Below are 24,761 nucleotides of genomic sequence, written 5' to 3' on the forward strand. Positions count from 1 at the left end.
TTTTTTTATGTTCACAAAAGCACCACAGTATGTGCCACGTACCATTCTAGAGCATGTGGACAAAGGGCGGCAGAGGCAGTATTTGGATCAAATAAATTAGGTTCTACAAAAAAGAACAGAAATACCTATGGAGATTAAAAATGTTCACCTCCTTTAATTTTGCCTGCAGCTGTGTCAGCTTTGGGCTAATACTAGGATCAATGTGCCCAGCCGCAGGAAATTAAATGGCCAATTTAACTATTCCCTCTACGTGAACAGAACAATTTACAACTTGTTCTTTGAGTTTAACCTTCTAGTGAATGCAATAACGCTCTTTCTACAGTTTTCTAAACTATGCAGCACAGTGTTGCCTTTGTGAACAATAACTGTAGCTAAGCTTTTTAATATTTGTTGTGTTATATTTTCATACATGCCTTATCAACATTTCTGAAATTATGTTTTCTTCTGGCGAGTCTCATGGTGCGCTAAATTGTGTAGATTGTAGTGTGTTTCTTTTTATTCGTATGCAAATTATAAAATTGTATCCTTTGACTTATTTTCCGTGATTTCAGTAGTCACATTAGAGAATTCCATAGGAAGTGAAGGATAAAGAAAGAGTAGTGAAAAGAGGTGTGTGAGCTGACAAAATAGCTTTTATACACGTTAATGTAGCTGAAGTTCCAGCCTCACAAGTGTGCTCACAAATAACAAATATGGCCCTAGGGCCTCCCAGTAAGGGCAAGAATAACTAAACCTCTTGAGAAAGCCTGTGAGGAGAAGGGAGCATGAAGAGTATTGTTGAGCTCAGTCAAACTAGTGAACTGATGAATGAGACATTCTATAATAGGATCTAGACAAGGTAGAAACGAAGGTAGTACTAACTGTTGAGCTTCCCCACTACAACATCCATAGTTCCTGGTCCACCACCTGTTATAGGTTTGGAAAGGGTAATGGGTTGGTTGTTAACATTGTGATACTTAGTGGCGAGACCACAAAGGCTGTCATATTATGACAGCAATTTTTATTATCATATTTATTATCAAGATAAAAGATTTTAATTTATAAAATGTATGCATTCACACCTTTCTTTCTATGCTTTACTCAATGCAGATGCTTCTCCAGACGCGGTTGGCACTTTACTTGCAGCAAATAACATCAATGGAGACCCTGGTAGTCCTTCAGATGATGAGGAGATGCCAACGGGACACCTTGACTCCCCTCCTCTTTGTTCAAATGGCCCAATCATGGAAATGCCAACAGAAAATGGTACCCCAAAGCATTCTTCAAGGTTGAGTAGTACTGCGGAAACAGAACCGGAGGAGTCTGAGCCAGCTGCTAGCACTTCAAGGTTATCTCCTACAAGAGGGCGCCAAGACTCCTTAAATGACTACTTGGATGCAATTGAAAACAGCAGCCATTCCAAAGCAAGCACAGTGGCTCCCAGTGAACGCCCACTAGGTGCCTCTCCGAAACTAAGGAGCAGTTTCCCCACTGATACGAGACTGAATGCTATGCTCCACATCGATTCTGATGAGGAGGAACATGAGTTCCGGCAAGATATGGCATTCCAGTCTCCGTTAAGTGAAGAAAGTGGTCTTAGAATACTGAACGGTGCCATAGTTGGAGTAGAGGAGACCAGGATAGCACATGCCCCTCATTTAAAGAAACAGGGAAAGATTTGTTCAGAGAGTGGAGACGAAATGGAGTTGGAAATTTCTTTGCAGATCTGCAGTGCCACGGTGGCCAATTCCCAAAGTATTCGGACGAGCATGCCATCCTTGGAATTGGTTGGGGAGGAAGATGAGTGCAACCAAGAGCCTCAACATGTTCAAAAGCATTGCAACTCTGAATTGTGTGACTGTGAGGAGACAAAACACTTAACAGTGGGGGCAGTCGTGGAGGCTGCAGATGCAATCAGCAGTGAAATCAGGCAGGGTATGAGTGAAACCGAGTCAACCGACCAAGGGTCTGAGCCTTCTCAGGTATCATCTGAGAATGGCCACAGCGATCCTGCTCGAACGGAAAGTGTCAGTGATTCCAGTACTAAGCCTGAAGGTGAAAGTGATATGGAAGGGGCAGACAGCTCTTGTAATGGGAGTGTGACTACACGGGTGTCTTCGGTAGACACGCGCTTTTCTTCTTTTGAAAGTTCGCGGTTTTCCGAGACCGCAGCATTTTCTTCTCAGGATGACGAGGATGGCACATGTGCAGCAGACATAGGCAATTTGATTGCTCTGGGTATTACAGAGGTGCAGTTTTCCATGGGCACGCCGGGTTCCCTGCCTGTAGTAAATGTGATTAGTAGAAATGAGGAGGGTCAGATGGGCGAGGCAGCTGCCTTTCCAGAGGGAGACGAGGCAGAGGAAATCTGGCAGAGAAGAAATCTGCAGGCGGCAGCAGCGGCAGCAGCGGCAGCAAGAAATCAGCTACAGGAGGGAGAAGCTGCAGCTGCACCAGCAACCTCTGGAGAAACAAACCAAGCAACATCTGAGACTGAAGGAACGAGCACAGGTAAGGACTTCGGAGCTATGCAACTATAGAAAAGAATATTTATGCCTTCAAAGTTACATTCATATTAATCCAGTTCTTAAATAATGTTTGTGAAAATACAGTCTGGTTTCTGGACGAATAGGCACAATTTAATTCACAAGTGTAATATATTCTAGAAATATCTCAAAGCTGTCGCATATTCTCTGTGCAGTTGGCATTGCATGATGATGGGTGGCTTAGTGAGCAAAGGAATGATGGATTTAGCCCAGAACTCTTGACTGAGGGTAAATGTTTGATTTATTCAGCATTCCGTCCATCAGTTGTAGCTGTAGCGCGCATGAGGAGGAAAGCACATTCTTCGGCGTATCTGGGTGACCTTACTAGGAGTCCTGAGACCGAGGTGCAGAAGTCAGCTGACAGACCCTAACAGGGCCATCCTTTTGAAAAGGTCCCCGGACAAATATATTTTAATTTAAATGATTGTAGACAGCATAGCTTGGCCATACTAGTCATGTCAGGCCGGCACTGCCATGATTGACGGTCAACTTCACTCATGCAGTACTGTGGAGAATGCCCGTGTCCACATGAAATGAAGTATATAAGAAAAGTGAAAAGTGGAATGCTTGAATTAATCTCAGCCACTGGTATTTGCTCAGGGCCACATCCCAGCCTGTTGTGTTTTTGCACAGCATGCAGTAGTGGCTGGTGTCACAACAGAGTGGCAGGGTGGAGGGATAGGGTAGGGGGAATCAACGCTGATGACGAAAATACATTAGAAAATGATTAAAAAATAACTTACCTGCCACCCACCGCTCTGTTGCTCCTCTCTGGCTCCACACAGGCTCCCAGACTCCCCACCAATTATGAGGCTGCTCTCGACATGAGAGCAGCATCAGGATTGACCTGAGCGGCCTGGATGAACGCTCCCACAGAGACTGAGAGCCTGTGGTTGCTGTCTCCAACCCGGCAACGCAGCTCAGGTTGGAGACAGCTCAGTGCGCATGTCGGTCTGGCCGTCCTAAGATGGGCTGCCAAATTCACATGCACACTGACAGCAGTGACTGTCATCTCCATGGCCCGCCCCCAAGACTTGGCCCATAAAGCCTAAAAAATAAAACGATAATAAACCTGGTTTATCGTGTTATTTTTGCCATTTTTGAGGCTGCTGGCAGGGGTAGACACTCCTCTGCCATTGCGGAGGAGCCGCCGCTGACAGCATGCCACCTAAGGTTGGATCCAACCATATAGAAATCCGTCTTGACCCTGCTCCAGTCGGAACACTCCAGCCCGATCTGCCAGTCTGGATCCTCCCTGAACCGGAACACAAGCATCCCAAGAACAGTTTCGCCCTACATGTGGCTCTTCAGTCAGGTGTAGCTTGGTTTCCTGCATCCACAAGCCAGGGCATGTTTGAGCATCTACATTAAAGTGGTTAGAGTGCGCCAGATACATTAGGCTAGTATGGATTCACTTATTGCACATCTATTACCATGAGCCACTAAATAGGATGGCGATTGAAACATTTTGTCTCATGAAGGGAGGATACCATGTGTCAATAATGCACGCCAGCTTTATGAAATGCTCTTCCTTTGCTAGGCATCTGCTGCAGTGCGGGAAGGCGTGTGAGGTGGATGAGACCCTAACAGAGAGACGCAGCATTCTCAAATCTCTGTAACTCATAACGCCTTGCTGTCTTTATACATTGAAAAGATGTAAAATGGTTACGCTTAAACATAGAGGGGCCGATTCACAGAATTAATCTGAGATAAAATCCTAAATTCAGTACATTTGGTATTCACAGAAGGCATTTAGTAGTAGTAAAGTTAGGAGTCCTAACTTTACTTCTACTAAATGCCTTCAGGTCTCTCAGGTGGGGTGTGATGTGGCTGCGGTGCGGGATGTCGAGGATCAAGCGAGCAGAGGCGTTTTGTATACTCTGTAGTCATTTCAGGAGTTTGGCCGAGGTTCCTGCGTAGAGGGCGTTTCCGTAGTCAAAACCTGCTGCTGACGAGGGCCTGGGTTACCGTTTTTCTTGTTTCGGTGGGGATCCACCTGTAGATCTTGCGGAGCATGTGGAGGGTGTTGAAGCAGGAGGACGAGACGTCTTTGACTTGCTTGGTCATGGAGAGTGTTGAGTCGAAGATGAAACCTAGGTTGCGTGCGTGGCCGGTGGGTGTTGGTGCTGCTCCCATTGCGGTCGGCCACCAGGAGTCATCACACGCCGAGGGGGTGGAGCCGAGGATGAGGACTTCCGTCTTGTCCGAGTTCAGCTTCAGACGGCTGTTCTTCATCCACTCGGCGGCGGCTTTCATTCCATCGTGGAGGTTGGTTTTGGTGGTGAGGGGGTCCTTGGTGAGGGAGAGGATCAGCTGGGTGTCGTCGGCGTAGGAGATGATGTTTAGGTCGTGCAGTCGGGCGACGTGAGCGAGTGGTGCCATGTAGATGTTAAACAGTGTTGGGCTGAGGGAAGATCCTTGGGGTATGCCGCATATAATCTCAGTGGCTTCGTATCGGAAAGGGGGGAGGCGGACGCTCTGGGTTCTGCCGGAGAGGAAGGAGGAGGTCCAGTCCAGTGCTTTGTCTTGGATCCCTGCGTTGTGGAGGCGTGTGCGTAGGGTGCGGTGGCAGACAGTGTCGAAGGCGGCTGACAGGTCAAGGAGGATGAGGGCCGCGGTTTCACCGTTGTCCAGCAGGGCCCTGATGTCATCGGTGGCGGTGATGAGGGCAGTTTCGGTGCTGTGGTTGCTGCGGAACCCGGACTGGGCCGGGTCCAGGATGCTGTTCTCCTCGAGGTAGCGGGTCAGTTGTCTGTTGATGGTTTTCTTGATGACCTTCGCCGGGAACGGGAGCAGGGAGATGGGTCGGAAGTTCTTGAGGTACTTCGGATCAGCGTTGGGTTTTTTGAGTTAGACGTTGATCTCGGCGTGCTTCCAGCTCTCCGGGAAGGTCGCGGTCTCGAAGGAGATGTTGATGGCCTTGCGGAGATGGGGTGCGATGGTGGCGCTGGCTTTGTTGAAGATGTTGTGTGGGCATGGGTCTGTCGGAGAGCCGGAGTGGATGGTGTTTATGATTTTGATGGTGACGTCGTTTATGTTGGTCCAGGTGAGCAGGGGAGTGGTGTGGATGGTGGCCGTGGGGTCGGAGGTCTCGGTGGCTGTCGGGGCGGTCAGGGTGTTGAAGCTGTCGTGGATGTCTGCGATCTTGCGGTGGAAGAAGGTGGCGAGGGAGTCACACAGGTCTTGTGAAGGTGGAATGTCGTTGGTGTTGGCGCTGGGGTTGGAGAGTTCCTTCACGATGTTGAAGAGCTCTTTGCTGTTATGTGCGTTGTTGTCTAGGCGGTCTTTGAAGAAGGCCCTTTTGGCGGATCTGATGAGGTGATGGTGTCTGCGGATGGCGTTCTTGTGGGCTGCGTAGGTGTCCGGTGTCTGTTCGCGGTGCCATTTCTTCTCTAGTTTTCGGCAGGTTTGCTTGGAGGCCTGGAGGTCCGTGGTGAACCAGCTGGCTTTCTTGTTGGTGTGTCTGTTGGAGGGTATCTTTATTGGGGCGAGAGTGTTGCCGCAGTCGTTGATCCACTGTCTGATGTTGCAGGGGGTGGTGTCTGGGTCGATGGGGTCGACGGGTGGGCTTCGGGCGAGGGTGGTATTTAGCTGGTCTTCGGTGACTTTGCTCCAGAAGCGGCGAGGGATCTGCTGAGTGTGGTGATGCGAGGTGGGTTTCTGGAGGGTGAAGTGGATGCAGAGATGGTCGGTGCAGTGGAGTTCGGTGGTGTGGCTGAAGGAGATGTGGGAGCTTGCGGAGAAGATGGGGTTAAGCGTGTGGCCGGCAGAGTGGGTGGGTGTTGTGACGAGCTGTCTGAGTCCGAGGTTGGCGAGGTTGGCGAGGTTGGCGATCAGGGTGATGGAGTTGGTGTTGTTGTTCTCGAGGTGGAAGTCCAGGTCCCCGAGGAGGATGTAGGCTGTGGATGGCAGGACGTGCGTGCTGACGAAGTCGGCGATGGAGTCGCTGAACTGTAGTTGTGGTCCGGGGGGTCTGTAGATGAGGGTTCCTCTAAGGGTGGTGTTAGGATCGGTGTGGATCTGGAAGTGCAGGTGTTCGGCGGTGCTGAGGGTGTCGTCAGTGCTGGTCGAGACTCTGAGAGTGTTCCTGTGGACGATGGCGATTCCTCCTCCTGTTCCGTTGGTGCGGTCTCTACGGGTGATCTTGTAGCCGTCAGGGATGGCTATGGTGATGTCAGGTGCCGAGGAGGGGTTCATCCAGGTCTCCATCAGGAAGGCGACATCTGGGGCGGTGGAGTCGAGTAGGTCCCAGAGTTCGACGGCGTGTTTGCGGGCGGAGCGGGTGTTGAGCAAAATGCATCTGAGGTGGTTGTGTTGTTTCTCGGTGGGTGGATTGGCAGATCAGATGCTGGTGAAGCTGCAGACCCGGCAGGAGAAGGGTCCTTGTGTGTGTTTCGGGGTGGCCAGGAAGCAGGTGTGTGATCGTCCGGTGGTGAGTGCGTGGAGGTTGCTGGCATCGTAGCGGTGTCGGGCGTCGTGGCGTTCGCGGGGCCAGGGGGTCTGGCGCCGGGCGCGGTCCAGGCACGGACGGGCGCAGACGGGCTTGCCTTAGGCCGCCATATAAGGGGAGGTGGGAGGGAGGAGCAGCTGAGAGGCTGGAGTGGAGCAGCGAAGGTGACAGGCAGCAGAGGCACACAGACTCACTGGTGGACCTGTGTGGCGAGGGGGAGCGACCTGCCTGAAGACAGGGTCAAGGGACGCTCTCCTCACCGCGCAGCGGCCGCCATATAAGGGGAGGTGGGAGGGAGGAGCAGCTGGTAGGCAGGAGTGGGGCGGCGAATGGGCAACCAGGGAGGCAGGGTCACAGGGGATGCAGCGTCGGGAACGGGGGCACAGAGGGAAACGAAGGAAAGCACAAGGCAGAAAAACAACACAACCAAAAATAGACAAGGCAGCAATACAGAATTAGACAAGGGAGCAAAATAAAACAAAGAGAGCAAAATACGGCAGTACTGGACTGCCGAAGGGCCTCGAACCTGCGGCGGTGACAGGCAGCAGAGGCACACAGACTCACTGGTGGAGCTGTGCGGCGAGGGGGAGCGACCTGCCTGAAGACAGGGTCAAGGGTCGCTCTCCTCACCGCGCAGCGGCCGCCATATATGGGGAGGTGGGAGGGAGGAGAAGCTGGGAGGTGGGAGTGGGGCGGCGAATAGGCGACCAGGGGGGTGGTGACGCAGCAGCGGGAATGGGGACACAGAGGGAAACGAAGGAAAGCAGAAAAACAACACAACCAAAAATAGACAAGGCAGCAATACAGAATTAGACAAGGGAGAAAAATAAAACAAGCAGAGCAAAATACGGCAGTACCGGACTACCGAGGCCGAGGGGCCTCGAACCTGCGGCAGCGGCGGTGACAGGCAGCAGAAGGCACACAGACTCACTGGTGGAGCTGTGCGGCGAGGGGGGGCAACCTGCCTGAAGACAGGGTCAAGGGTCGCTCTCCTCACCGCGCAGTGGCTGCCATATAAGGGGAGGTGGGAGGGAGGAGCAGCTGGGAGGCGGGAGTGGGGCGGTGAATGGGCGACCAGGGGGGCGGGGCCACAGGGGACACAGCGGCGGGAACGGGGGCACAGAGGGAAACTAAGGGAAGCACAAGGCAGAAAAACAACACAACCAGAAATAGACAAGGCAGCAATACAGAATTAGACAAGGGAGCAAAATAAAACAAACAGAGCAAAATACGGCAGTACCGGACTACCGAGGCCGAGGGGCCTCGAACCTGTGGCAGCGGCGGTGACAGGCAGCAGAGGCACACAGACTCACTGGTGGAGCTGTGCGGCGAGGGGGGGCAACCTGCCTGAAGACAGGGTCAAGGGTCGCTCTCCTCACCGCGCAGTGGCTGCCATATAAGGGGAGGTGGGAGGGAGGAGCAGCTGGGGAGCGGGAGTGGGGCGGTGAATGGGCGACCAGGGGGGCGGGGCCACAGGGGACACAGCGGAGGGAACGGGGGCACAGAGGGAAACTAAGGGAAGCACAAGGCAGAAAAACAACACAACCAGAAATAGACAAGGCAGCAATACAGAATTAGACAAGGGAGCAAAATAAAACAAACAGAGCAAGATACGGCAGTACCGGACTACCGAGGCCGAGGGGCCTCGAACCTGTGGCAGCGGCGGTGACAGGCAGCAGAGGCACACAGACTCACTGGTGGAGCTGTGCGGCGAGGGGGAATGACCTGCCTGAAGACAGGGTCCAGGGTCGCTCCAAAATTGCTTGGATACCTCGAGGTAGTCTTGGCCACTGGTAAAGGCACGGGTGTTATTTGATCAAAAATGAAGCACATAAAATCCACAACAATGTAACATCTCAAACCATGATATTCAATGATTTTTTTTTTTCGGGTGGCGAGAGAGTTTAGGGGTGGTTAAGCCTCCTTTCTATTTTTTCAGGCTTTCATCTTGTGACTTCCTCTCTACCTCTTACCAAACACTGTTAGTTTTTCCACATCAGGGTTTTCATTGTCCCTTTCTCAAGTTTATCATTATATCTCGTGTGGCACGATTGTGCCCTCTTGCTCTTTCATCTAAGAATGAAAATCATGTATTTATTTTCTTTTTTTGCTGAAAGGCATTCATGATTTATCATTTCGAAAAAACGACTGTATGGCAATAGACATTATGCCTCTGTTTCTGTTTTCTATTATTCTCTATGACATGACTGGCTACTAAAGGCACTGGATTTTGTATACGAAGGAATGCTTTCTGAGTGATGGAGAGCAGGGGAGTGACGCATTTGGCGTTTTTCCAACGATAACAGACATTTTTAAATGGGGTACTTCAATGAGATTTGAGCGCAGCTAGTAATTCCTTTGAGTAAGTGGAACTCAAGAGCGTGTTAGAGTAATTGTAATGGTGTTAACATAAGAGCCAGGAACTAATGTTTCCTTGCATTGTGTGCATATATATTGCGTATTCAAAGAAAGGTCATGTTGGATAAGTGCTGTAAGCTTGCAAAAGGAAATCTTTTCGTGTAATCGGATTATAAAAAAAGATATTCTAAATCAGAAACGTCCTTCTTATCGGAACAAGTGGTACTTAAATCTCAGCACCGCACCATGTTTTGAAACTGTCAGGGTTTTGCAATATATAAGTTTTACAAGATAAGCTAGCAATGCATAATACACATGGTTTCCTATGTATTGGCTAGGAGTGAAAACGAACATGTTTATCGTGGATCACCTTTACTAGTTTCAACACCGCTCTTTGAGAATTGGATTATAAGAGCAAAGCGGAAGAGAGGAAACCTGTGGCCTAGATGTGCCCCCCCCCCCAATCCAATCTACGTGGTTTGTTCCAAATATCTATATATTTTTGGATTTATAGATGACTTAATTTAGCAATCTGCTGTCCTGGCTTCAGGAGTAGGGCCATCCATTCCCCTCTTGCTGTGGCGCTAGCACTGGCACTGAGAGGCGTCACATTATGAATGAACAACACATTGAAACTCTCTGCACAAGTGAACCTGTCCAGCTACATAAATGGAAGTTATGTGCGCGTGCAGCAGGGTCATTTTTCTCACATGAGAAAATATCTCCATGATGTATGTTTCCACCATGGTTTAGGCATCCAGGTTGCAAGCTCACAGCTATGCCGTAGCCCGTTGCATGTAAAAAAAAAGTAAAAACATGACCATAAAATATTATTTAAGTCAACATTTGAAGGAGTGAGAAGCATGCAATTAGATTGGAACCCCCTGCCTCTCAAAGCTTCATTATCCTCAAGCTGGTGGTAGTCATTGGTTCACTGATTTTATGTGATTCGGCCTGAAAAGCAGAAAATTCAGAAAGAGAAATAATTTTGTTTTGAGTTTTCAAGTTAAGGAGAAATAGTGTTATTTTTTCAGCCGGGTGAATGTGTGAAGTTATCTCTCCTTCAGGGGTTGAGACTGAGAAACATAGTTAAAATAGATAAATTCCCCTGGCCGATTGTTTGTCCCTACTAATGCGTTAATGAAATACGTGACAATAACGGGATCACAACTGGCCTGGTAATGTCTACCCCTGCTATCTGGTTCTGAGTGGGCCTATTTTTACCATAGTCTAGGCAACTCGTGCCCCTTCTGTTAATTATGGCTGCCAGCTCTATGGGTTATCTTCTTTTGAGTGACATTAGAAAGTAGTGGAAGTTCTCATTTTTCTTAAGAAGCTTTTTTAGTGTCATTACTAAGGGGAGGACTTAAAGCTTTTTTTTTGTTTTTACTTTTCTATTGACTAGAATTAGACATTGCGGCCTTGTTATTTTATTTGATCTCGTTTTCCTCCACCATACTTTTATTCACCATTTTTTTCAATATTTGCTACAATTTTATTGGTTTATGTAAACATGGTTATTGTTAGACCCAGCATTTCTGGCTGGCTGGAATGCACCGAAGCCAGACAGAATTCACCATCCTAGATAGCATGAGTATCATACACTTGTCAGATAACCTGTGCTCACCCGTTAGTAGCTTAGCACAGATCAGTCAGACTTATCCTTAGGGTCAAAGTGTAAAGTATTGGCACAGAACTGCCCTCGCAATACACTGAGTACATAATAAAAAGACTACACACTGTATGTTTAAAACACTGGTCTTTGTATTACACACACATTTAAATCAGAACGACATACATATTGGATATGTGCTTTACAGTTATATACAATTGACAAACTCTTCCATTAGCAGCAGAACAGCATGAACATATATGTACCCGTCATAGGAATTCACTTGTTCTGTTACTCCTTCAGCCTCGAAAGCGATATAAACCCATGTGCATATTTTCCAGAGGTATTCATGATCCAAGCTATTCCTCCCATATCAAAACAATTGTACATATATGCAGGCTTGTTCAGAGGTATTCCACTTTCCCGCTATCGCATTAGCATCAAGCACGACATTGTCCAACATTGCATACCCATACAACTTGTAATGGTCAAGAAATCACAGGTTTTGACTACACCTCAAGACCCAGTCCTGCAGCCACTCAAATTACAACAGCCAACGATACACGTTTCACCCGCTGGAGACACTTTGATTAGGTCATCAGGACCACCTAAAGTGAAAGGAAGCAGTTACTTGGTTTCGTCCATCCAGATTAGGCCATCAAGGAACCTAGCGGCACCGTCACGAGTGCAGGATCAGTATCTCCCTGTAGGCAGTAGACTGTGACACCGGAAGCTGGCGTACTTCTAAGTTGGAGAAATGTTTCCCTCGAGGCAGAGGTGCGAGCCGCAGTTGCTTCAGACAGCCAGCCGTGGGTGCACACAAGGCACAATGAGACCCCTCGGGTCCAGTCACGATGTTGCCAACAACAGAGTACATTGTGACTTGAGTCTTGGGAGAGGGAGCAGGAGACCTCATACTGAGACTGCAATTTCAGACACTGTTGTCCTACTGATCTGGAGGTCGGAGACAGACCAGGCTTCGACTCAGGACCTGCAGACTCGTCAAACGTCCCCCAGACCCTCTTCAGACATGACACGCTACAAAGTGCAGGCTAGCACAGGTTTCCGGTTGCACGCTTGGGACCCTCAGACTCGGCATACTTCCCCAGCACTCTTCGAACTTCTCATGTTACAGCACCCTAGGTGGGCCACTGATTTTTATGAACTCACTCCTCTGCACAGTGTGATTACTGCATACTTCAGGACGGTCCTTGTCCCAACCGACGATAACTTCCACCCGTTGCTGCCATTACTAATCTATCAACAGTAAACACCATACCTCTACTTTCCTGCACATAGGAACTATAGCTCAATAGCCTTTCCACAGATCCCCCGTGTTAATCAATGTGAGAAGCAGGCCTTACAGTACCTAACACACCATCCGGTGTTATTTACTACTAGGGCAGGGAGCACACACATGTCTTACCTCTTCCCTACACTGCAGCCTGCCCCCAGGAAGTTCTCAGATGTAGCAAAAGATATGCAGAACTTTGGCAAGTAGCTTTTAAATACCAAGCTGAGTAACAGTAACCTACACACACAGGCCCGTCATGGTAAACCTATGGTACGTATGAAGAGCTACCTCTGTGGGTGGCACAACCAGTGCTGCAGACACAAGTAGTAGCATTTGTGGTACATGCCCTTTGTATATGTCTTACCACTGGACAACGGACTTACAGCTAACTGAGATCAGCCAATCATGTGTACACCAATCACCAGTATGTATATGAGAAGCACAGCAAAATGACACAGAATGGCAGTGTCAAACACTCAAAGTGCTAAGGCTAGCACATAGATCACCGCAGAACCAAGAGGGACAAAAGCAAAACATCAAGGGAAAACACCCTAAAAAGGGACATTTCCAACAGTTATTATTTCTTTAACCGTATTACTGTTCGCTCATTTGATTGTTATCTCCAGAACCCACAAATTGTCTCTATGGCTAGGCTGACTGCTCCTGCCAAACCATGAAAGGTGTGATCAAAGGTAGCTCTTATAGAAAGCTGTTTGTCATTGTGAACCATTCTATTTGGGTGGCATAAGAGCTTGGTCACAGCTCACATCTAGACTGTGATTTCTAGCAACTTAAAACTCTGCAATTGATGGTTACATTTTTCTTTCTCAAATTCATGTCATCGAGCGAAGCCAAAAATGCAAGTTGGTGCAAAACTGAACTAAAGATTTATGACAGAACTAGGCCTTTATCAGCAAAGTTAACATTCTCAAAGAACATTTGACAGTGAACCACTTGATATATCACAGGGAACCCATCTTTCTGATTAGATAACCCTGTAGCACATTCCAACTAGTAGGCAGATGTTATTACGAAGGGATATTAAATATTTTAGAGAGTGTTTCTGTCAAGCACCTGAGCGGCCATCCAACCAAAAGAGATTTCTATACATACTTGATATCTTAGTAAAGTTATCTGCTGTGTTCTGTCCTGAGCAAACACAAGGAGATAATGGACGGAGCGCTAAAACGTTTCAGACACTTACCCCCAGTCACTATGAGATCTGGGTTGAATCCATCACTGTTCTTTAGCTCATTTCACCACCCCAGTTTAGACCCAGACATATGCAAATCAGTTTTGACCCTGTTCCTCATGGGAACAGTCCAGCACGAACTGCCAAGTCAGGTCTTCCCTGGGCCGAAAGCAAGCATCCTGGGACCGGTTTCGAGGTAACACCCTTCATGAACCAGGCTAGCTTGAATCCAGGTGCAAAGAGAGCAAGGGACCCATGTTCATGCATACCCACCCAACTTACGGCGAGCAAAGCAAACACAAGGAGATGAAACAAGGCACTGAAACTTTTCAGACACTCACCCCCAGTCACTATTAAAACTGGGTTGAATCCATCAGCATTCTTTAGCTCACTTCATCACCCCAGTTCAGACCCAGCCATGTGCAAATCAGCCTTTACCCTGTTCCTCATGGAACTCATGTTCCTGATGTTCTTTCTAAAAAATGATGATGGATTCAACCCAGATCTGTGACTGGGGGTGAGTGTGTGAAAAGTGTCAGCGCTCCGTCCATCATCAACTTGTATTTGCTGTGTTCTGTCCTGAAGCATATGCTCTAGAGTTCTCACCTCAGGTAATTTACCAATTTGGAAAATCCCTAGAGCTATTCCTCCAGAATCAAAAGAAACCCTATGCCTTTAGGACTAAGAAACCAGGGTTGTGGTTTCATTGTACTAAGTTAACCTAGGTATCAATTCAAATTTGAACTTACTCATAAAATACCTAAATTACAACAATGTGGCTATTTTGAAAAATAAACTAATTCTATTCTACCATTGTTATGCAATTTCATATTCAATGTTTACCAACAACGAGCCATCAACACTATACAGAAAAGTTACTAAAACATATGTTGTCCTCTATACCACTTCCAGGAGATCAGTTCAGATGCATTTCTAAATTTGTTGTTGGGCAGATATTTACTACACATGTCACATTCATTCCAGTCATACTTCTTAACATCAAACTGTTCTTATGCTGCACTATGCTTATCCCCAGCCATCTGATTATTCAGCTTAGTCAACAGAAATATATTACACACCACAAAGCTGAATTTTGATGTTTAATGTACATTTATAGGCAATAAGTATGTCCATTCTGTTTTTAATACCCTAGCCTCGACCTTTCTATATTTTTTAATGAATGAATGAATACATGAATATTATTTTGTATAGTGCCATCTACTACCCCAAGGGATGTTCTTAGGCTGTAAGAGGGATCTAACAGAGGAACCTAGAGAAGGTGAAGTAAATAGTTATGGAAGCTGAAATAGTCGTGTTTTAAGACAAATAGTTGCCCATTTGACGGAGATTAGGAAGAAAGGAGTTCCATTGTTTGGAAGTGATGTAAGAGAACAAATGGCAGCCTTGGCGAACACGTTTAATCCACGGAAGGTAGATGAGATTTGGAAAGAAGTAATGCAGAATGTAAGAGGGGATGAGGGCTGGATCGTGTTCCTAAATAAAATTGGGGCAGCTTGTGAAGGGTCGGTGAGAAAAGCGGAGAGCTTTAAAGTTGGAGCTTTTGACAATGGGTAGCCAGTGAAGGAATTTGAGTTGGTTGTAAATGAATGTGAGGGAGGCATACAGAACAAAAACCTTCCTATTCAGCTCATGAGAGTTGATGTTCATCCATCCTGCAACAGCAGTCATGAAGGAGTTATTTGTGTGTCATCCATATATGACATGAAGTTAAAACCATAACACCACATATGGGAGGCAAAAGGGGTAACGTAGATATGGAAAAGGGTGGGACACAGGAAAGAGCCTTGATGAACCCCTCATAGCATCTGATTCGTGGAGGAGCTGAAAGGTGACAGAAAAACTGAGTGTGGTTAAAGATAAAGGATCTGAGCCAGGGCGTGGCAGCAAATATCAATAGAAGAGAAACTGGTTATAAGAAGGTAAAGGAGCCGGGCCCGTATGTTCTATATCTGCTCTAGATCTTAAAGTCAATGGTACTTTTTCTCAGCATGAGAGCGTGGAGAGGAGAGAAATCATTAACAATGCTATCAATTCAATTGCAGTCCTCTAGGCCCATAATAACCACAGACTACTAATTAGGGTTAGTTGATTTATTACAAAGCCAAGAATAACTGGACATATAGACACCTCAAGATGAGGGTGTAGAAGTGCATTGGAACCAGCATAAAGCCAAATCTACGAATAAGGTTGAGAGGGTCCAACATGCACAAGACAATTAATTCAAGAATTAAGATGCAAAAGATCAAGAAACAGGAGTCTACGTTCCCCTGCATCGAGGGTTGATGAAATTAACACATTAATCTGTCCCTACACTATCTTTAACGTGACATCCCTATTTAAGCATTCTTTGAAGGCAGGATAGGTTAAGGTGTCAGCATGTAGAGTCTTCCTTAGAAGTCTCTCCACTTCAATAGGTTGAGCAGCATGAAGCTACTGAGACAGAGCTCGTTCTAAGAGGCTCTCTCTCCAAAAGCAGAGAAGAAGTGGGGCTCTTTCTCTACTTGCAATACTCCAATATCACCGGTGTCTTCCCATAATTCCTTTCAGGTCAGCCAATCCGATCAGGCCGCATTCTCATAGGTAGTTTTCCACAGGACGGGGATGCTCCAGAAGAGTAACAAGATGACCTTGATTCCCAGGCCTTCTCCGGTGAGAAATTACAACAGTTCTCCTTATCGGCATTAACTAACTAGGGCGCTTCTTCCACCTGCAACACAAACATGAGAAATAACAGAATCCAACATGCACATGAAATTAAACTATTAATTCTAATTCAAGAGCTTCCTGGGAAAATGCATTTCAGGCCTACAAAATTCAGCTGACATAAGAGAAATGGAACATGAGCTGTACGTACTTATATAGAAATTGACACATATACAGTTAATATTTTCATCTAAATATAAAACGACTTGTTTTATAAGCACATTCAATAATACAATTATTGTCAGTTGCACAACACAAGCGTTTCAGTTAATGTTATCTGCTGGTTACATTTACCACAGTAATTCTTCACATATCCTACATTTTGGTCTGAACATATCACATTGATGTTATTACGTTACAAGATCCTAACACTTAGGTTAACACAGCAAAAGATTATATGCGGATGCAGTCTACATATGTGATCATAATGCACTCCTACAAAGAAAAATGGATTTTGTGCTACATAATAGGTCCCACTGTGTCAAAGATTGAGGAGAGGTTCAAAATGATTAGGGCAGCACAGTCTCCCTCATTCACAGTTGTCCTCATGTTATTGAGACAGCCAAAATAGCGATATCAGTACCATGGGATTATCTGAAGCCACACTGGGATACGTTCTAACAGGACTTACTTTAGATGAAGGAAGCGATTTGACGTTTTACTTTCTTTCTGAGAATTTTAGTAGGTAGAGAGAGAAGAGATATTGTATTGTATTTCTTAGAACAGTCAGATCAGCAGTAGTTTTTTGCTTAAAAGAGGGATAATGTGGACCTGTTTTCATTTCTCTTGGATCCTATCCGTGGCAAGTGAAAAACTGCAAAGATCCTGAAGCATAAGACCGAGATGTTGGGGACAGAGGTAGCGGTGCAAGGGGGACATGGATCAAAGCATCCTGATTTTGTAGCAGCGAGAAAGAGGAAACCGTGCCCAAAGAGATTGATGTCAAATGAGAGACAATAGGAGAAGAAATTAGCAGAGCAGAGCTGAAGAGGATGAAGGAGGATGTGAGGTATGTGTGGCTGCCGAAGGGACAAATGATCTGTAGATGGTCTCAATATTGGAATGGTAAATGATTATGAGAGTGGGTGGAGCTGAGAGGAGGAGTGTTGGTAAAGTGCTGCAGGTTCACATAGTTCACTAAACAGAGAAAGATTTGACACAATTAATTGTTAGCACCTTCAATAAGACAGTCATAGAATGATGATCTTGCTTTTCTAATTAGCTATTTGTGTATTTTTAGAGCAAGGGCATATGCCAATTTAGCTTCCAAGTTATAATCGTGCCTCCCAGCATGCTTGAGGGTTTTACAGTTCTTTTTAAGTGGCCTAAGGTAAATCAAGAACCAAGGGGCAGAGAGTGATTTGCATTGTGACTGGCAAAAGGGCCGAAGGAATCCAGGACCGAAATAATCCAAACCGTATATTCAGTTGGTTTTGAGGAAACATCAATGCCAATGTGAGATTGCAAGCAGTCGATGGCAGCAGCAAGTTTTGTAGAGTTAATTTGGATAAAGGTCTTGAGAGAGTGGAATGCTTGTCCTGCTTATACGTAGCGAATCTGAAAATTATTTTTAGCGAAGTAGTCAGATTAGGTGAGAGGGATGGGAGGATCAATTTCTAGAAAAAGACATTGAGGATAGGGTCAGTTGATGGAAACCAAAAGGGACAAGAGCAGGATTGAGAGCAGTAATTTTAGAGCACAAAGGTCCATCCAGCTGGTTGATGTTGAAATCAACGAAAATAGTGAAGCTGGGGGAGTGAAGGAGACAAGTGGCAATAAATTCATGTCATCCATATATGACATGAGGTTAAAGCCATAATGCCGAATATGTGAAAAAAGAGGGGTGATGTATATAGTGAAAATGGTGAGACTCAGGAAAGAGCCAAAATTTGAGGCCAGGCCCAAAGGCGGTATAACCGTGCATCAGAGAAAGGTGTGGTATCATTCAGATTCAATATGAACAGGAGTTCAGAGGGTCAAAGGGTCAAAGGAGCCTAAATCAATATTATCAAGGGAAAATTGTGATCGGCAAATGAGAGCAATACCACTCCCCACTTGCTTGGGACAGTTGCCAAGGGAGATAGAGGATAGAGGCGAGATAGTGATGGCAGTATCAGCCCAGAGAAGTCGTTAGGCCAGGTTTCGGTGCAAAAGAGGGCATCTATTCATGCTCTCTGATAAGGCTGTATATCTGAACTTTATGGCAAGGAGGAACTCTAACATTCAGGAACATGAAATTACACACAGAGTAGGCCGGGGAGACAAGGGTGGGAGAAGGGAGAGGTGTAGGGCTCATTGTGGAAGGAGATAGGTCAAGTTTTTGAGGAGAGCATAGTTCAGGCATGTGTAGTAGTGCAAGTGGATCATGACCTTTTTATTGTTCTACCACAGGGGGATACACCCTGAGCCACTCTATTTATTAAGTATTTTTTATTATGTTATGTTGATGTGTTTTTATTTTAATTAATATCTTTGTTTGCTAAATTCTTTATTCAAATATAATTTGTAATAATGTTTAATTTAATATTTCATGCTATAATATTTGTAAATCTTTTTATTTTGTATTTTATCCAGTGTCAGATGGCAGTGAGGCAGTTGGTGATGCATGACGTCAGGTTGGGTGTAAAAGTAGGAAGGGAGAAAGACAATTGTGCGTTTTCAGTATATTACAGGCAAGCATGAAAAATGAGCAGATGTGGAAAAAAGCAGAGTGCCAAGGATAGAGTCTTAGGAGACACCAACTGGTAGAGATGTGGGTATTCTTTGCACCTTGGTATCTGAGAATGAGTACTCTGAGAGGTATGAAGTACAGGAAATATAAAGTGTGAGGCAATGAAGAACCAATCACTCCAGGATCCCAGAGAAAAAGAAATTGAAGTATAGGACCACAGAGGGAGATCAGGGATCCAGGGTAGGTTTCCTTAGGAGTTGTAGAACACTGCACTGTAAAACCATTGCGTGGATCCATCTTGATGCAAGTTGGTTATGACCCTGGTGCATTTGAAAAGAGAGGTCAGGTGGAGAAGAATTGTGAATGGAAAGACGACGATTTTGGGTCTCTGAACTAGAATGATGCACTAGAGAGTAGGATAGGTTGGTCACTTTAATTATTGGAAGGAGTTAGTTTGAGATGTTGTGCCAAAGTATGAGTTTATAGTTAAATGAGGTTGGAGTTGGTGGTTGCAAAGGGTGGGAGGACCAGTCAGTAGTGTAGCCAGGGTTAATTGTGGAAGTCAGCTTTGAGAAAAAATAGCCAGCTTTAGCTGTTATGAAGAGTCATTTATTAGTGAGTGTGAAGGAGAACGTACGTTCGGTAACATAGATTTAAGGATACTGTACGTTCAGTTTTGAAGTTAGAATACTAGGTGATATCCAGGTTTGTGGCAGTAGGGATAGGGTGCCTCGGACATTAAGTGTATTATAGGCTTATTTCACAACTCTATTAAAATTATCGAATGACGTGCTAAATTGGACTGGAGAGAGGGCATTGTAAATAGGGTGCAGGAATACTGGAAGGCAGTTTGAGGGGGGGGTTCGTCTTGGTTAAGATGGGGAGGGAGCACTAAGATGTCAGATGTGGCTGGGATAATAGTGGGTTTGAAGTATGTATCTGGTGCATGTATGAGGTCTAGAGGATTACCTCAGTAATGCGGACAGTGTTAGTAAGAGATCCAAGTGAAGTTGTGAAGTAATCTGAGGCGTGGTAGACTTTTGAGTGTCAAAATATCACAAAGAAGAATGATAGAAATGCGTAGTGGTAATGAATTGAGTCATGAAGGTAGCTCATCAAAGATGTGTTCATTCATGCTGGAGGCTTTAGATATAATGTTCACTTTGAAGGGGACTACGACTGATTAAAGTAATATCAAAGGAGAAACAGTGGCTTGTGTGGGAGTGGGATTGTTGTGATCATCTTATTGAGAACGGTACCCAGTTCTCAGCCTTTGCTGTTGTTATGGGGTGTCTTTGAAAATGGAGCAAATTCAATATGTAAGACTGTAGGAGTAGGAGTGTTATTAAGGGACCATATAGGTTTCTTTCATGGCATAAAGTGCAGTGAAGACTTGTGAATTGGCCAGTGGGAATGGATGTTTTTTGTTGTAGAATAATAACGTGTTCCACAGGGAAGAGAAAGAGTTCATTAGAAGTGTTATGTGGGAACTTGTGATATTTTGGACCATATGTCTCAGTAGGTAGCTAAACTGACTTGTGGCAGATATGCGGGTGCATTTTGTGTGAGTGTGAGATGTGATTGGGCTTAGATGATGTAGAGTGGTGATATGTGATAGTGGTTAGTGAGGTTGGCCATTTAAGTCGGAGCTATTAGAGAGTGTGAGGCACAGAATAAGTTCAGACAGGATTATTGGCAGTAGCATGGTGATAAGCGATGGACTCATTTGAACAAGTGCTATAGCAAATGAGCTTAGTATAAGTGCAAGTGATGAAGGAATATAGAATGTTATACTTTTTTATTTACATGTTAGTTGATTGTTGTTTTCTTTTTGCCGAAACACGTACATTTAAACAGCTAGTACAACGTCCATCCATGGCCCACAAGCGGTAGGTTGTGCTGTGTATGCTGAATCAGACTTCATGATAAGAAAATGTACTAACCTGTCTCCTGAGATCAGGTGTCTGAATGGACCGCAGAATAGAGGCTTAGCCGTGGTCAGATGTTTAATGTATCAGGAAAAAGAAAGTAGGATTTCAGTGCTTGAAAAGAAATGAACTCACTCGGCTATGATGGGGAAATAACCAAAACTGTTTTGTGGAATAAATGCTTTTGTTTAATTTATCAGTTTGTTGGTACAGGCTTGGAGACAAATTGGCTAGGTGCTGATTCAGGCTGGGATGTTCCTGAAGTCCAGACAAGGCCAAAGAGGGGATTAATTTGCTTAGATACCCCTTTCTTAGAGACATCTGGGCTCAGATGCCTTAAGAGTTTATGTGAAAGGTTGGCTAGACTGCATTCTGCCAACTGACTGCAGGACTTCCTGGATGTGTGGGAAGGCCAATTGACAGGTTCCTCTATGACCGCTCATCACACCATATCCACCTGCCTGACCTTCAGTGAGCAAAAGTACCGCAATGCTGGGAACGGCAGGTAGAGCAAGAGGGAACCTCACACTTGATTGGATGATGGGGCTTAGGGAGTCGCTTAATAGTGTGCAAAACTGCCGAGGAGCAACTGGACTGATTGAAGCCACCAGTAGTTTTCAGAATAGCAGGGAAGCAGTAAGAAAGATCACACTTAACCAGAATTTGTATATCGAATCGTTGGCCTGAGAATTTTTTTTTGTTTTGCATACACTGAAGAACTGATCATTGAAATACTGTGTTGTGTTTTTGGTCTTCTTCAAAGTTCTTCAAAGTTACCTAATCCAAGTATTTAAAAATGATGTGCACAATGCTTTCAATAGTGGTTTGCAGCAAGGAAATCATCTATAAATTGGAATGTTCAATCTGTTATAATTACCGGTGATCCGGCATTTGAAAGCTACTCACAAGGTGCCACTCCCTTAGGCGAATAGGCAGGGTTAGTCAGACTGCTGTGTTCGTAATATGTTCTAGCACACAATAGGGGTGGCTTTCTACTGTCTATATGGCTGTCTTGCTCTTTCGTTTCTGACCTTCATCCTGTCTTAAAACAGTGCCACATGGGCACAATGTTGCATTTTCATTAGAATTTAATAGAATATATCTTTTATGTTGTGATTCAGTCAGGTTCATTGACTGTAGACATGAATTTGATACTGATTATAGATGCAAAATCAGAACCACTATGTTATATATTGTGGATCAGATTACATTTGCTGCATCTTAATATTGGAACTGAAATGATGAGAATATAACTTCTATGATTTCTGACATTTCATTCTAGGTTCTCAAGCAAATGGCCATCAGTCTTTGCGATCACTACCTTCAGTACGGCATGATGTTAGCAGATACCAGAGGGTGGATGAGGCTCTGCCACCAAGTGAGAAATTATTTCACCTTAACCTAATGGCCCAGGGCTCAGGCAGTTTCGCCGAAGTGGGGAGCGCAATGAAATGCTTTCTGTAAGAAAGTTAGAGGGGGTGGCAATTGTAGGCATTTTGATAAACACAGCTTATTTAATGCCTGTAGATTTGCAAAGGTAGCAAAAGTAAAACTCTTTCCCCACTTCCCCTTTGTAGAAGTGAAACAGTGGAGATCTTCTAAAACATCAATGCATGCCATTAGGAGTGTGGCTTAAACAATGCTGCCATACTAGCGCAGGTCCTTAGAGTGGGGCATCGAGATAGCCTTTTCCCTCATGGATCCATGCTGGTCCTTTCTCCTTGGCAGTGTCTATCTTTATCCAGGTGCTTTGCGAGGAGGGCACATAGCAATGTCCATAGTGCTGTCTGTACTCAACGAGAACAGTGGCAAATGCTAGTAGTGTCATCACTATTCAACAAGACCAGGTGAATTGGAATCTTTCGATTCCAGTTTTGGGAAACTGACCAGCACAGACCCATTGATGCAATGCTCATATCCCACCCACTCTGGCTCACACATTTGAGTTGTATGTGCTTTACACAAAAAATAAACCTAAAGAAAGTCTTTCTGACAAAATGTGTTTGTGGAACCAGTCTTGGCAAATTTTACTTATCAAGAATGGATTTCACCTGGTGTGCAAGATGTATGTTGTCTCTTTTCTGAAATAAAGTTTTGTGAACCTGTTTTCATCAGGCTGACTTTCTTTATTTTAGAAATTTATCAAAATGACAAATTAACGAAAACTATCATCACTGAGCTCTTTCAGCTATTCTCTTATTGGCATGCTACTATGAGTAAACAACATTAGCTATAGAGAGCACAGCCTGTTAATTCGGAATTATAGTTTGGGGTTCTCGTTTACTGATTGAAATGTCACTTTTTGTGTATTTCTGCACTTGCAGAATGGTGTTTATTGAGAAGAGGTTTTAGAGAGGCATTGCTTTGAATTATCTTGAGTGAAGAGATTTGCTCCTCCCAGATCACTGTATGTCAACGTTTGATAGATTCACCTACCTTTTGCTCTTGATTTAGTCCTTCACTTATTGGATACAAATATATTTGAGTTAAGATACTGTTTTTTGCTTCCTGCAGCAGAGCCCAGATTCTACAGTATTCACCATATTCCACAGGCCAGTTCGATAATCGAATCGAAAATAAGCTCTATTAAATATCACAAGGTGAATCCTGAAAGCAAAGAAAAAAAAAGAAGACACTATTCAAGAGCAAAATAAGAGATGAAGCAAGACACAAAAACAAGTGTGGGTCAGCTAAAACAGACAGATACATATTCCTTCTATCAATATTATGTCTATAACAACTTCCTCCGACTAATAACAGCCCATAAAAACCGGGACAAGACAGCACATGTGTACAAATTTGAAAGAGATTGCAAGTATCTATAGCCCATTGCACAAATCCTAAAGGCTTTAACAATGGCTTAATAAGAAAGGTCATCAAATATGAATACAACTTACAGAAGAAAACAATGTGCATGGTACTCTGCCTAGATGCATTATCACAGGGGCAATTCACTAATTCATGTGACCAGTTATTTATACTGGGAAAGCTGGTTAGGCGGTGAAAAATGTCCAGTCGAAAGCTAGTCAATACAAATCTATGCTGCGCATTTAATACATTTTCTAAATAAGGTTGCATATCGTGTGTAGTCGGAATCAATTGATTCTTGATTACGGAGGGTTTTGTTAACTCAGTAGACAACCTTGATTCCTCTAGCAATGATATGCACTCTAACTTTAATGCTTTCCTGGAGATACTATTCAGAGTCTCTGGGTAGACAAAGTAATCAGGGTGACCATTATCAAACAAAAAATGGTGAACGTACTTTAGCCAGGGAATTTTTAAGGCGGACCCAGATCTAAGGAAGTCCTTTACAATTGCTCGGTTGAGCTCCAGGTGCTCAGATGATCAGATCTTATGCCAGAGTAGGACAGGCTGTATCTTTATTAAAAAGTAGGGAATGGCCAGTTCAGAGTGGCAAACAAAGGTGGAGTAACTGTTCGTAAGGGCAAGAAGATTCCTTAGGTAGGCATTTTCTACCAACTGTAATGACTCAACATTAACGTAGCCCCACAGCTCAGACCCATACAAAGCAGTGGTCCTACACTTGGCCTTAGAAATGGTCATCATCTCTCTTGGGTGCTTGATACTCAGCTTCCTAGAGAAATTAGGCAGAGCCGCAGGATAGTATTAACAAAGTGAAGCCTTCTGGAGTTCACCGCACTTCTCCAGTTCCCCCTTGGTCGAATAAAATCACTAAGTAGGAAAGGATGATGTATGCATTATCATTGTGCTCTCAATTAGTATGTCATGGCATTTTATAACTCTTTTCCCTAATTTAATTGAAAAAGTTTTACTTATATTGATTTTCAAACCCAGGTTCTGCATATACTGAACAAATTTGGTGAGTACTCGTTATAGGCCCAAAGGGGTGCAGGCCATAAGCACTGCATCATCTACATAGAGGAGGGCCGGTATTGGTCGATGCCCAGCTTGGGGAAGACCAGAACATTTACTTGCTAGGGTGCTACCCAAGCTGTTAATGTACAAATTAAACAAAAAAGATG

The 24,761-nt window shown here is 44.9% G+C and overlaps 1 protein-coding gene across 5 annotated transcripts in view; it reads left to right on the forward strand.

The window, feature by feature from the left end:
• Positions 1 to 24,761, forward strand: part of HECW2 (HECT, C2 and WW domain containing E3 ubiquitin protein ligase 2) — a 1,572,445-nt gene that overhangs the window by 1,239,852 nt on the left and 307,832 nt on the right. For 4 of the 5 annotated variants that reach the window (XM_085648759.1, XM_085648760.1, XM_085648758.1 and 1 more), the window contains 2 exons: positions 1,090 to 2,490; positions 22,037 to 22,132. In XM_085648759.1, coding sequence (XP_085504885.1) covers positions 1,090 to 2,490; positions 22,037 to 22,132 — 1,497 coding nt within the window. The remainder of the gene's footprint in view (positions 1 to 1,089; positions 2,491 to 22,036; positions 22,133 to 24,761) is intronic. The other variant, XM_085648761.1, reaches the window with a different exon arrangement.

The sequence above is a fragment of the Triturus cristatus genome, chromosome 3_2 (assembly GCF_964204655.1).
Source record: "Triturus cristatus chromosome 3_2, aTriCri1.1, whole genome shotgun sequence".
In the NCBI taxonomy this organism is placed as follows: domain Eukaryota; kingdom Metazoa; phylum Chordata; class Amphibia; order Caudata; family Salamandridae; genus Triturus; species Triturus cristatus.